The sequence below is a fragment of the Rhinolophus hipposideros genome (assembly GCF_964194185.1).
Source record: "Rhinolophus hipposideros genome assembly, chromosome: 18".
Taxonomy (NCBI): domain Eukaryota; kingdom Metazoa; phylum Chordata; class Mammalia; order Chiroptera; family Rhinolophidae; genus Rhinolophus; species Rhinolophus hipposideros.
The window spans coordinates 5,150,016-5,163,932 of record NC_138064.1 but is presented as its reverse complement, the minus strand read 5'-3'; the positions used below and the strand labels follow the sequence as shown (position 1 = coordinate 5,163,932).

At 38.7% G+C, this 13,917-nt stretch overlaps 1 protein-coding gene across 4 annotated transcripts in view; it reads right to left on the bottom strand.

The window, feature by feature from the left end:
* DOCK4 (dedicator of cytokinesis 4) overlaps window positions 1-13,917 on the bottom strand; it is a 365,769-nt gene that overhangs the window by 78,851 nt on the left and 273,001 nt on the right. For all 4 annotated transcript variants that reach the window (XM_081079735.1, XM_081079737.1, XM_081079736.1 and 1 more), the window contains exon 26: window positions 4,999-5,097. In XM_081079735.1, coding sequence (XP_080935861.1) covers window positions 4,999-5,097 — 99 coding nt within the window. The remainder of the gene's footprint in view (window positions 1-4,998; window positions 5,098-13,917) is intronic.

Sequence of the window (13,917 nt, the reverse complement as noted above, 5' to 3'; positions counted from 1 at the left end):
AATCACATCTTCGCTTTTGCTTTTGTTCACTTGTAAAATAATGCCATGTTCTAGAGAAGGAAAGAATTCAACCTGCTGAGGAGCAGCCTGCAGGACCTCGCCCCCACGCACACCCGAGACACGGTGAGTCACACCGCTCACACACAAGTACCCGAGGACCAGGGAGAAGAAACGGCATACTGTTCAAAAGCCTTTCTGAAGCCACTCCAACAGTAACGCTGGAGACAGCCAGGTTCTTCGAGCGAGAATGGAGTTAGAACGCCACTAGTCTTAGCAGGCCCTTGATAACAGACTTTCCAATCTCACTTTGATTTAGAGAACCATTGAGAACTGCTGGGCCAAACCTTTCTCTGAATTGACAAGAAAAAAGCAGTGACATTAGGAATAAACAACTAAAATATTAATTCCGAATAAAAAAATGATTTAAATGTAAAAAATATTAATTTTGAAATCTCAATATATAATTTGTCAGCATCACTGAAGATGTAAAATGCACATCCCATAATCCAACAGCTCTACCTCCGGGAATTCAGTCTACAGTAATGAGGGCACAAGTCCATAGAGATATATGCTGCAAGATATTTGTTTGTTTTGCAATATCATTTCTAATGTTAAAAATCAGAAACATCCTGAATGCCCATCAGAAGGGGAAGGATTAAATTATGTAACATCATATAATGAGATTCCGAAGAACGCATGATATAGGGGGCTACATAATACCCATATTATTGCACAATACGAATAGTATGATTGCATGAAAATGTGTACGTGAATCTAGTAGAGAAAATAGTCTGCGAGGGCACACCCCTGTGTGTTAACAGCAGCTGAGGAGTAAACTACACGTGTATGGAGGGGAGGGAAACGTAGAGTTTCACTTACTACATTAAACCAGTAAGGTTATGTAAGACTTTTAGGGTCCTATCCCTCTATTAGTTATAATTTTCCATTTATACCACTCTCTCAAGCTGTACTTATCCTTATTTCGAGTTCCCTTATTTATTCAAGTTCCAACCTGAGTGTATTATAGATACAAAAACCTCCTCGTCACTCTCCCTCTACTCATTTGGCCTTTCTCAGACATTCCCACTTCATGATTAGAACCACCTTATTACTTTTAACGTGTTGACAAATGACATGTGATACAATGAGATAGCAAAGATTTGGGTTTCAAGTTTAGGAAAGGTTAGGGAAAAGCAGAGCTTAGCTGCCTGGGCGAAGAGCCCAGTGCTACTAGAATCCCCAGCCTCCCCGCCCTCCCAAGTCCTTGAGCACCATATCAGCATGGATCTGCTTTGTGGGGGGTGAGGGGAGGCGGGCAGTGAAAGGGGGCTGCAGGGAGCGGAGCCCCGCACCCGTTTCATGGCGGTGGGCTGAGGTGTTGGCCATGGACATGCTCGCTGTGTACACAGAGCACCTCGCTGATTACTTCATGACTCAGACGCTGTAGTAACACGAAGGTATCCACTGAGACTGTTTTATTAGTCTTGACAACCCTAATGTCTAGCCACGGGGCTCCACAAATGTTCGTTGAACCAAATAATCGGCACACGTAACAAAGTAAGAACAGTGCCTACCTCATGGGCTTTGTTTGACGATTAAATGAGTTAATATTCATCAACCTCTTAGGACAGTTCCTTGCACCTGCTAAGTTCTACGTACATGTTTGCTGTTAGAGGTTCTCAGGGCCTTTACCACGATACCCGAATCCCAAAGTCCTCTAAGGTTTTGGGTTTTACAATCCATTTGGCAACAAAACCTAAACTGAACTATGTATAGTCTTTGTCCCACACAGAATGAATATTTTTTTACCTGTAGAAAAATTAAGATGTTTGATTGTAGTTGCTACCACAAACCCCAATGGGGGTGCTATACAGCATACCATATATGGGTCATATTATCTTTCTGAAATCCCAAAAATTCTGATTTCTGAAACACATTTGGTATGAAGGATTCTGGATAAGGAACTATGGACCAGTGCTATTAATATTATCTTTGAAAAATCTTGCATGATAGGTTTCAGTAGTATAAATAGGGATATTTGACATTGAAGAAAATAGAAAACAGGAAAAGTTTATTTGTCAAAAGGTGACATCTGAACTAGTAAAATACAGATGAAAAGCAGATGACTAATTGGCCTTTACTAAAATAAATGGCCTGGAGCCTGCCTTTTCGCCAGCTTCTCCCATCCCATCCTTGCACTGGGAAGCTAACCATCCTCCCAGGCCAGGCTAATTCTGACCCCTCCTGCTGCCTCCTCAGGGACCCTCCCCCCCTGTGGGTTAGCACCTCTGATTCTCAGAATGTCTTCAGCTTATCCCTCTCCCCAGCTCTCATCATTAACATTTAAACACGCTCATCCACCATAGACATTTCTCTGACATCCAAGGTTCTCCTTCAGTGGCCAAGGTCTCCTCCTCTTCTCAAAACAGGGTGTACATCCATTGTATTTTTTTTTTTCATTTCTCCATCCATGACACATTGGCCTCTATCCTCACCACTGCACTGAAATTGCTCAAGTTCACCGACAATGTTACTGAACCCTTTTATGATATCACGTGGCCTTGCCATAGCAGGCACTGTTCACCACGTCTTCCTTCCTCATGCTTAGGAGTCTATGTAGGTCCCTTAGCTTCATACTCCACACTCTTCTTTGATGTCCATTTATTCCCCTGATGTCAGTTATTGTTCACCGGCTGATAGTTTCTGAATCCACATATGTGGTCCAGCTCTCTCTCCTGAACATCAGACCGTGTCTATAAGACATCTCCATTTGGATGTCCCTCAGGTGACCAAACTCTGGCTGAAACTGTGTTTCTCTTGGGTCCTACAGCTGTACGCCGACACGCACTGGGTTCCTCAGGCACTGGCTGCCACCAGCACCCAGCCAGGTCAGAGGACCTGGGAGTCATCTTCAACGACTCTCTCTCCTCCGCCTTTTTATACAACCAGGCATCAGATCCTGCCAACTCAACCTCCTAAACGTCCCTACAATCTGTCATCATGATCACTGGTTTCCGGCCACAGTTATCTGTAGCTTAGATGACTGCATCAGATTCTTCAAAGGGTTGTGCGTCTCGTCTTGAACTTAGCTAATCCATTTACAATAATGCAACCAGACAGGGCTTTCTGAACTCAAATGTGATCATCTTTCTCCCCTCTCAAAACTCTCCAGCTTCCAAATGTACCCCACACAAAGTCCGTACACATTCAAAGAGCCTATGTCTCACCACTCTCTTCCTCACACTCTACATTCTATCAGTCAACAAGTGTTTCTTGAATGTCTGCCACGAGCTTGGTGTGTTCTGGGATCTGAAAGGACAGCAGTGAACCAGCCAAAGTTTCTGACATCAAGGAGCTTATGACCTAGTGGCTAGGGTATGGGGATACACATAAACAAATAAACTAAAATATTCCAACTTCTAACAACTGTTATAAAGGTGGAGTGGCAGATGTGCTATCAGTTAGGAGATCCAGGTGACATTTTAGTGGAGAGATCTGAATGTCCCAGCCTGATATGTCCAGCACACTCATACTCTGCTTGCAGCTCTCAGCTGAGACCTCCCATGGGGAGTTTTCCTCTTGTCTTGAGTTTGGGATGACAGTTGACATCAAGTCCCAGCTGCTCCCAAGCTCAGTGAGCTGACCCTGGGCAGTGGCCCCTCATGGTGCTAATACCTAAAACCAGTTTGATTCCCCATCCTACAGGGACTGAGCTTTCTGTTCCTGGTTACATAACAAAACCGAGAGTACTAGGTATGCCTGCATTGCTTGATCTATGCTTCCAGAAGGACAGATGAAGTCATTAATATCATTAACCAATTTTCCTGACCTGAGGCCCCATTAATATTGAAGAAGGAAACATAAGTCCTTTGAGAAGCTGTGTGGCTGCCTGAAATGAGGCAAGCCCACGTAAACCACTATATTCATCACTTCCATTTGCTTTGTTGTTCATGTGAATATTAAAGCACAAAATTCAATACCGAGATTCAATTACTCATATTTTTCAATCTATGCTTTGCTGTTATTTCTTTATTCCCAGACTCTATGAAAATATGCAGCCTTTTCCTATATGAAGTTTTGAAACAGGAAGTCATAGACTTCTTAAGTAAAACCAAACGGCTCCTTAACCATGTTAAATATCCAAAGTCTAATGAAAGTTAATAACTGTACAATTATCTTCCTTTTTAACCCCATGGACTTCTGTATGTAGAGTGGGTAGGTTCTAATTCCTTTTTATCCACTTTTAATTCTAAACTCAAGAACGAATGTAAGCATGAAAAGCGTGGTATTTTCAGACGTGGGCTTATGTCAATTAACTGATTGCTAGGTAGATGACATCTGCCCAAACCTATTTCTTTACTTCATATGACTCTGCTTGTCAACTGCTTCAACGTAACTGAAAGATTATTTTGAGATCATACAACATTCTCGAGGCAGTTAAAGTCACAGATAAGTGACCCCTATTCACTGTGTATGGCATAAATATTTTTTAATTTAATGTAAGCATGTCGAACTAGCACAGTATATTGATTAGAGTAGAGCTGATAGATAATGTCAACTACAACTCTGTCTCCTTAGCCAGAACGTTGTCGCCAGAATTTCTCACTGTGGCTTTAGAGGGATGAGATCAGCTAATATTTCTACATGCTCCCTTACCTTCTATGAAGGCAATATTTCCAAGTGCATGGAACCAGATTTACTCTATGTGCTTCAGTCTCGTTAGTTCTAGCACGATTTCTGATTTATTGCACTTTGATGGTAGGTGTTTTAAATCCTATATTCTTGTCCAAAGTAAGAGTTCATTACTTTGCTTGAGTACATAAGTCTTAAAGAGCCAATACAGATGAGAAGATATGTGGATGAAGCTGAGAAAAAAATAGCTTACAATTCAGTGGAGATAGGTAAAGCAACTGTCAAGGAATGTTCTGAACAATGATGAGTACCAACAAGAGAAGCTAAAAAGATATACCAAAAAAAATTTTTTTTAATGTCACTTACCCGTAGTTCTTCTTTTGTATTGAAACTATCAAGAAGCTGTTGATAATGTCTGTCTGTCATTTGTCGTAATAGGGACAGGAGACAAGCAACAAACTCCCCCTAATTAAAACAAAAAAAGGCAAGTATATTTATATGTGTGTGTGTACATATATATACATATATATATTTTAGTAAGGACATAAACGAACATCAGTGACTTACTCTGAACTACCCTCAAGTAGAACGTGCGCGCGCACACACACACACACACACACACACACACACACTCTGATCCAAACTCACCCTGTGAAGTCTTCTTAATTTAAATTAACCATAATAACACAGTGAAAATTTCTCTCTGAGATGATTACCATTTCCTTGGTATGTTTAAGGTGGATTATTTTGCCTGGATGAAAGCTTTTCTCTAGGGAAGTAACACCACACACTTAAAGGAGACAAGGCAATGAGGCCCCAGCCATTCACCTGGCATTTCCTGTGCCTTCATTCATTATACCACTTGAGCCTCATACCAATGCTTTGAAGTAAGAGGTATGATGCTCACTTAAAAGAGGAAAAAGGGAGGTGCAGTGGGCTAAAAAGCTCGCCCAAAGTCACACAGGTAGAAATCGGCCGAGTTGGAGTTATATCCCTAGGTCTTTCTGACCAAAGTTCTTCGGGTAACTGTGTGCTCCATTTTTTAATTCACCTTCCTTAGCTCATCACAGTGCCCACCTGCTAACGCAAGATGTACAGAAAGCCACATATTGCATAAGTTGGTTTCAATTTCCTTTTAAAAATAGTTTAAGTTAACTGCAATCCTTTTTGGGGGGCTATGTGACTGACTCCAGCAAAGTCCAAATCTTAAACATTAATAATGAAAAAAATGTACATCGCATCATAGATTTGAAGACCTGTAAAACTGCTATCACTTGCATTCCCCAGTGCGTTTCTAATTTAAAATATTTGTTTTCAATGCAACCAGTTTGGCTCAGCAAAGAATTTATCGGCTTCTAACCACATTTAAACAGTTGTAATCACAGCTAAAGGACTTTAACCACATTTAAAACAATATAAGCACAACAGGGAAAGCCATCAGTGGTAACTGTAAATTTGCAGAAATGCAGTTTAATTGGGAATTGGTTTCTTTTTGTTTACAGGGAAGGAGACTATAGGCTCACACATAAAATTAGAGACTAAAAGCCCTAAGAAGTGGTATTTTTCCATCGGAGGCAGCTAAGTCAGGAGAGTCTAGTGTATCCCCATCAGCTGCCAAACCAGACTTAAGGATGCTACTTAATGGTCGTGGGAGGGTAGCCAGACATAGACTGGCTCCTTGCACATGGCTAATCATGTGTAACACACAGGTATGACAAATAATAATTCCTGCAGAATTATTAGGTTGGTGCCAAAGTAACTGGGGTTTTTGCAATTATTTTTAACCTTTTAAACCGCAGTTACTTTTGCACCAACCTAACAATAGGGCAAATATTTAAGAAACTAACCAGTTTCTTAGAGAAATATCCTCTCATCTCCACATATTTATTAATGAATAAAGGAACCCTTGACACTTAACACAAAAAATAGAAAATTTAAGGGCACTGTTCATTTTTAATATTTTAGTGCATGTGTGTAAGGAAACAACCCAAAGCTAGGAAAAAACTACCCAAAAGAATTGAGACAACAGTATCTGGTGCTCTCCAAGGACTGCAAATAGTGCCTTTTCTCACCAGCCTGACTGGAAAAACATCCCTATTAATAGGGCATTAGTTAGACTACTAAAAGGATCTTTCCTTTGTAGTGGGAAAGAATTACTCCTAGAATAAATGCCACTCTGATCCCTACCTAAGAAACTTCATAAGCAAGACTTGAAACAAACAGTTCCCAAGAAATTTAACCTTTTAACCTCATTCCACAGCAAAGCTCAAAGATATTTTTAGAAGAAAAAAAAAATCCAGCTCCCTGACAGAAAACTGACTCCTCCACCAGTATGCTATTATGGATTTGGCTTCTTATGAATTGGGCCTTGAGATCTACGAATTGGTAGGTTAGTATGGGAGAAAAAAATCCTTGCTTTGTACTATTTCCATTTGTATGGCTTCTAGTAATTTTAATATAAACTTTGCAAAAGAAAGAAGATAAAAGTCAGAGAAAACAACAACAACAAAAATCCAGCTCCCAATAAGGTAAAATTCACGTCTGGCATTCAATAAGAAATCATCAGGCATACAAAGAAATAGAGGAAAATGATGATGTTAATGAGAAGATAAAACAATTAATCAATAGAAACAGACCCAGAAATGCCACAGATAATAGAATTAGCAGTCAAAGACATTAAAATATCTATCGTGACTGTATTCTACATATTGAGAAAGGTAGAGGAAAAATTTAACATGTTATTTAGAGACATGAAAGACATCAAAAGAACCCAAACTGAACTTCCAGAGATGAAGACTATTTTGTTTGAGATGAAGATTCATTGAATTGGACTAATGGCAGATTAGACATTGCAGAAAAAAAGATTACTGAACTTGAAGACAGGGCAATAGAAATTCTCCAAAATAAAACATAGAATAAAACTAAAAGAAAAGAAAAGAAAACAAGCATTAGTGAACTGTAGGACAAATTCAAATCGCAGAATATTATGTGTAACTAGAGACCTCAAAGAGGAGGAGGGGGAAGAAAAAGTATTTAATAAATAAGGGAAAACAATCTCAGATTCTTTTAAAACTATAAACCTACGTATCAAAGAATTTCAACAAACCATAAGAACAAGAATCATAAAAAAAAATTATACCAAGTCACATAGTAATAAAATTGCTTACAGCCAGTGATAAAGAGAAAATCTTAACACCAGTCAGAGAAAGAAGATATATACTGATACAAAGATAAGGATGAGAGATTTCTCCCTGGAATCAACACAATCTAGAAGACAGTAGAGCCACATCTTTAGAGTACTGAAAGAGAACAACTATCAACCAATAATGTCACCCAATGAAATTATCTTTCAAAAACAAAGACAAAATAAAGACTTTTTGGACATCCTAGAGCTTGACTATTTCACTACTTCTATTCAACGTTATACTGAAGATTCTAGCCATGGCAATGAAGCAAGAACAAAAAATAAAGAAATAGAGATTGGAAAAGAATTAAAAAGAAAACTGCCTTTAATCACAAACAACATATTTGTGTACACAGATAATGTGTTTTAAAACTACTTACGTGAGTTAATCAATGTCCCAGAATACAAGATCAATGGGAAAAAATTAATTTCCTACATCCTGGAAATGAACAATCAGAATTTTAAATTTAAAATAATTATGCAGTGCATTCCTCACTAGAGCCTTGGTGGGTGGACACTAGGAGCTTCACCTTACAGTAAGATCTGTTAAGGTTAAGATATCTATCCCATTTCCATAGTTAGAAAATGGTGAAACTTGGAAGTGAACCCTCGTATCTCTGGCACTTTTTCCTACTGTTCAGACTGATTTGATTTTATACAGAAAATATACCTGAGTTTTGGAGTTATGCTTCAAATATAAATAGGAATATATATAAGGACCAATGTCTGCACTTTTTAACCTCTCTATCATGTCTGAAATTAAAAATGCAAATCTCGTAGGTAGAAACTCATTCAATTTTTCATCTCTTAATTTTTTTGTCCCTGATATAGCCACTATTAATATTCTTAAAATATTTATTTCAACATACCATCTTGTGAACAGTGAAACACTTTGAAGTTGGAAGAATGACATTATTTGTAACAATGAGGAAAATTATTCAAAAATGAATAGACTTTCATTAAATGTTCACAATCAATGTAACTAGGAAAACTCCTCTTTGAATTCAGGCTACTAACTATTTATATCTCTCACATCTGGATTATGCCCATTGCAAATAATTTATCATCCTGATACCTAGTCTGGGCTCATTTATGACATGTTGTCAATCCCAACATCTACTCTGCTACAATGTCATTTTATTTATTCAGTACATCTATTTAGGAACTCCAAGCACATTTAACGCTGTTAAGAGACCTAGACATCCAATATTTTACTGACACAGTTTTCACCCATAATGTAATTTTCTTTGTTTTTAACGGATTTGAAGTATCTATATGAAAATCCTAGACCAGGGGTGTCCAAACTTTTTTCAAGGTGTTTTATCAAGGGCCATATGTGGTAAAATACACAAACAGCCAGGCCACTCACTCGAGGTGAAGTACGTATTGCCTCACCTGGTTTGTTTAAATAAACTAAATTTATTTTTGGAATTTGCTGCGGGCCAATTAAAAATGGATTGTTTGGCCCAGCTTGATTCATTCAGAATGATTATTTTGAGATTCATCCACATTGTTGCCGATATCAGTATTTCCTTCATTTTTATTACTTAATAGTATTTCATGGCATGGATATGTCAGTTTATATATCCATTCATCTGGTGATTAACACTTGCATTTTTTCCAAATTTGGGTTATTACGAATAAAATCACTTTGAACATCTCTTAAAAAAAAAAAAATGGATTGTGGGCCGCAGTTGGCCCACGGGCCACAGTTTTGACACCCCTGCCCTAGACACACAATAGTTAAAAACAAATATATTGTTGGCCAGTATTCATTTACTTTTAATGTGGGAATTTTTACACATAAATCACCTTTAAAACATTATATGCTTCAGTGACTGGCATCCATTTTATGTATAGATTGAGTATAATGGGCATTTCTATCGATAACTGTGAGCTAATATTAGATGACTGTAAGAACAGTCTTCAAGAAGACTCTACTATACCTACACACAATATTGCAAGAAATTTCTTACAGAATTCTCCTGCATTCTTTTCCCTTCCAAAACCACAAACTCATAGTGTACGAAAACTTCAGATGAGCCAACAAAGTATGTGTCTCAGACATGGCCTACGCTGAGCTCTGCTGTCTGCAGTATACACGGTACTTAACAGAATTAAGTGTGAAGCAGAGAAACATTTATAAATTGTAAAGACCTCTGGAGTCAATTCAGGAGTTGAGGGCCTGAACAAATGGCCATATATGCTACTTTATAAAATCTGCTTCCATGTACAATGAGATTTTTGAAAGGAACAATTACAATGATGCTTTATTATTATTATTATTATTCTCCAGCTAGAGAGAGCACTTTAAAGTTCAAAGAACAGTTGGTAGAAGAACAAAAAGTACAAGCCTTATAAATAGGAAAAAGAAGGCTGGTGTTATTTGGGATTGGGGTATAGTGGAAGCACTCCTCCCTTTGGTGTCACGGGGAGGCCGGGTGACAGCATGCTACTTGGAGAGAACTAAGTACATGCTTTGGCAACAGCTTTTACCCACAGCACATCCGCTTACTGGGGGCCCTTTTTCTGTAAAGACTGTGCAGTGCTCCGTGTAGGTCTGCATGTAAAGAATTCCTAGTCAGACAGCCAGCTTGCTGTGAGAGCATGATGAAGAAACATGACCGGTCTTCAGTGACCACCGAGAACTGACCTTGTCAATGACCAGAGAATATTTCTCACCATAGAATTAGTTATAACAACAGCAATAGAATGATTCCTTCGGCAGTAACAATAATATTTCCGTGACTGTTGTTGCTACCACAATTGCTCGGGGCTGAACTGTGTTGATATTGTTTCCACATTTTTACAGATATGATGAAATCCTCATACAAACTTTGAGGTTACTACAATGATTTTCTCTGTTTCAAAGCCGAAGAAGCACGAGCTTAGGGAAATTGGGCAACTTGCCCAAGTAGCAGAGAGGTTTCAAACCAGGTCTGCCTGAGTACTGTCAAAGAATGTCTCAAGGCACAAAAACAAAGGTGCCAAATAATTTAAGTGTGTTTCCTACCAGATTATATCTCACATACCCTGACAGAGTTGCTTTTTCACACATCAAAGGGCCCAATAGAGCTACCTACGCAGGGGAAGTTTTCTCTTTAAGTGATTGCCCTAAAATTTAGAACACTGGACCAGAACCCTCCCTGCCCGACCCCAAATTGAGCCACAGACCTTACTCACTACCTTCTCAGGTCTCTTAATTTACACTGATAGTACACTGTGAAGGCCTAGAGGCCATGCAGACCCCAGAGAAATTGGGCACATGACAACCCCATGTGTGGCTATGAGGCAGTCTGAAAAATTGTTTTAGCCTTTGATCCTAGGCGGTCTTTAACCACATGCAGTATTTGCTAGGTTCTGTTCGCTGGACTGTTATAATGTTAAAACTATGTTAGAGCTGTATTACCAGGAAGCAGTTAAAATGTTACCATCAAAACCATAATGATGGAAACTTTCTTCTGCATTTGGGAAGATGGAGTAGATATACTTATCCCTATTCCTCCTGTTAAGTACAACTAAAACCCCTCAGTATTGTACATAAAACAAATGGAAGATGAGTCTGAAAGGTGGAGAGATGAGAGCAGACTGGCTGGGGACCTTGGGATGAGACGGACATGGTTTGACTCTTCTGGGTTTTCTTTTGTTCTCGAATATCTCACTCCTGGAACTCAAGAAGCTGGACACCCTGAAACACCAATGATGGTGAATAACAAAAATCTCAACAAAAGCCTACTCTCTTTGGCCAATGAACCAGGAAGAGGCAATTCAGCAAGACTAAATTTTTAATAATACATGCTCTGTTCCAGCTGCACACCACAAAAAACTGGCCCTACCCACACCTGCAAAGGCCAGGTAAGGAGACTTTGCCCCTCACGAGGCTGCGATGAGGTACCCCAAGCTCTCTGCAGAGTGAAAGCCAAGCAGGGAGCAGGAACTTTCACGCCCAAGGGTCAGTGTCAGTGAGGACGATGTGGGAGCCTGGGCTCTTTCCCCCATCGGCTGCACCTACTTGGCCCCTTCCCCTGCCTGGCCCATGTGGGGTCACACAAAGCCAGCTAAAACGGAAGGGGCAGACAACATTCAGAGTCTTACAATACAAAGGGTCCAGATTTCAATGGAAAAAGCGCTCCTCCAACCGTGAACCAGGAAGATCTCAGATTCAATGAAAAAGACAATACAGATGTCAACACTGAGATGACAGAGGTGCTAGAATTATTGGACACAAAATGAATGATGAGCCCACAATGCTTCATGGACTTAAATGTAAAACATACAACTATAATACGCATAAGGAGGGAAGAAAAACTAGGAGATACTGTCAGGATATCGGGCTAGACAAAGAGTTCTTCGACAAAAAAATCATCCATAAAAGACCTCATCAAAATAAACAACTTTGGCTTAACAAAAGACCCTGTTAAAAGGATAAAAAACCAAGCTACAGAGTGGAGAAAAGATTTGTAAGCCACATAATCAATAAAGGACAAGTATCTAGAATATATAAAGAATTCTTAAAATCCATCAGTAAAAAGTAATTCAATTAGAAAGTAGGAAGACTACGTGAAGAGATATTCTACTGAGGAGGAGATATAAATGGCGGATATGTATGTGAAAAGATGTTCAGCATCATTAGCCATTAGGGAAATGGAAATTAAAACCACAATAATTATCATTACCTACCTATTTGAATGCTGCCCCCTGACTCCCTCCCAAAAATGACAGCAACAAATGCTGATGAAGGTGTTGAGAAATCGGCTCATTCAAATACCGTACGTGTGAGATGTAAAATGATACAGCCACTATGGAAAACAATTTGGCAATTTCTTTAAAAACAAAACAAGCAATTACCATACAATCCAGCAACCATACTCCTGGGAATTTATCCTAAAGAAATGAAGACTAATGCTCAACTTGCACGCAAATGTTTACAGCAGTCATACATTTTGTTAGTACTATCCCAAATCTGGAAACAGCTCAAAGAGCCTTCACTGGGTGATGGCTAAACACTGGTACTTCCACACCAAGGAAGCTGTGGGGCAGTAAAAAGGAACACACTATATGTACACAGAGTAATCTGGATGAATCTGCAGAGAAGTACCTGAGGGAAAAAAAACAAAGGCCAAGTACAAAAGGTTACATACTCTAAGAGCCCATTTACACAACATTCTTGAAATGACAAAATTATAAAAATGGAACCCAGATTTGGGGCTGCCAGGGTTAAGAAGGAGGTGGAGATAAAATGGATTTGGAGATCAAAGGGCAACATGAGGGATTCTTGGGGTGAAGGAAATACTCTATATCTTGGTATTAGTTTTTATCTTGGATAAAATAGTTTTTAACTAATATCTTGGATATTAGTTTTTATAAATGCAGGTGACTCTACAATTATTGCAAAATAAAAAGTTGAATTAAAAAAATACGAAGAAGAAAAAAACCACTTTAAATCAAAATAGCCACACCTTCCAACTCATAATGAACTCCAGGAGCATCACAAGCCCGCCTGTGAGTCAGGTGCCATATTACATGTGACATTCAGCCGACCACAAGAAACGAACTACTGGATCTTCCTTTCGTTAAATGTACAGCTATTACATATATTAGGAAGTTTTTCTATCCTATCTTGAATTTTAGTTTGTTAAAATAAAGAGTTTACTTTCCAAACCCAGAGCTTGGTTCCCTTAGCTCTGAAAGCAGAGAAATAAGTTCAACACAAGATGACCATCCAGAAATAGCCAACCTTGGCAGGAGAGCCAGGGTGAATTTTTACAAGTAAAAACAAAAATTCTTTTGTTATAAGTGTTTAGGCAATTGCTCTTAAAACAGGGATTCTATAGTGCACTCTTAGTAAAAATAATGGCAAAAAGCTGGTATTTTACTAAGTAATCTATATACAAAAACTATAGCATCTACTGACATTTCTGAAAATGGTATTTGGAAGAATAGTTTTAATTAGACTCTCTAAAAAAAAAAAAACATTTTTGGTCAACTGAATGTTTTACCTGGAAAAACATCCATCCATCCATTCACACATATATCTCTCTCTCTACAAACATACACACACTAATATATACATATATGATCAGATATGTTATATCTTAATA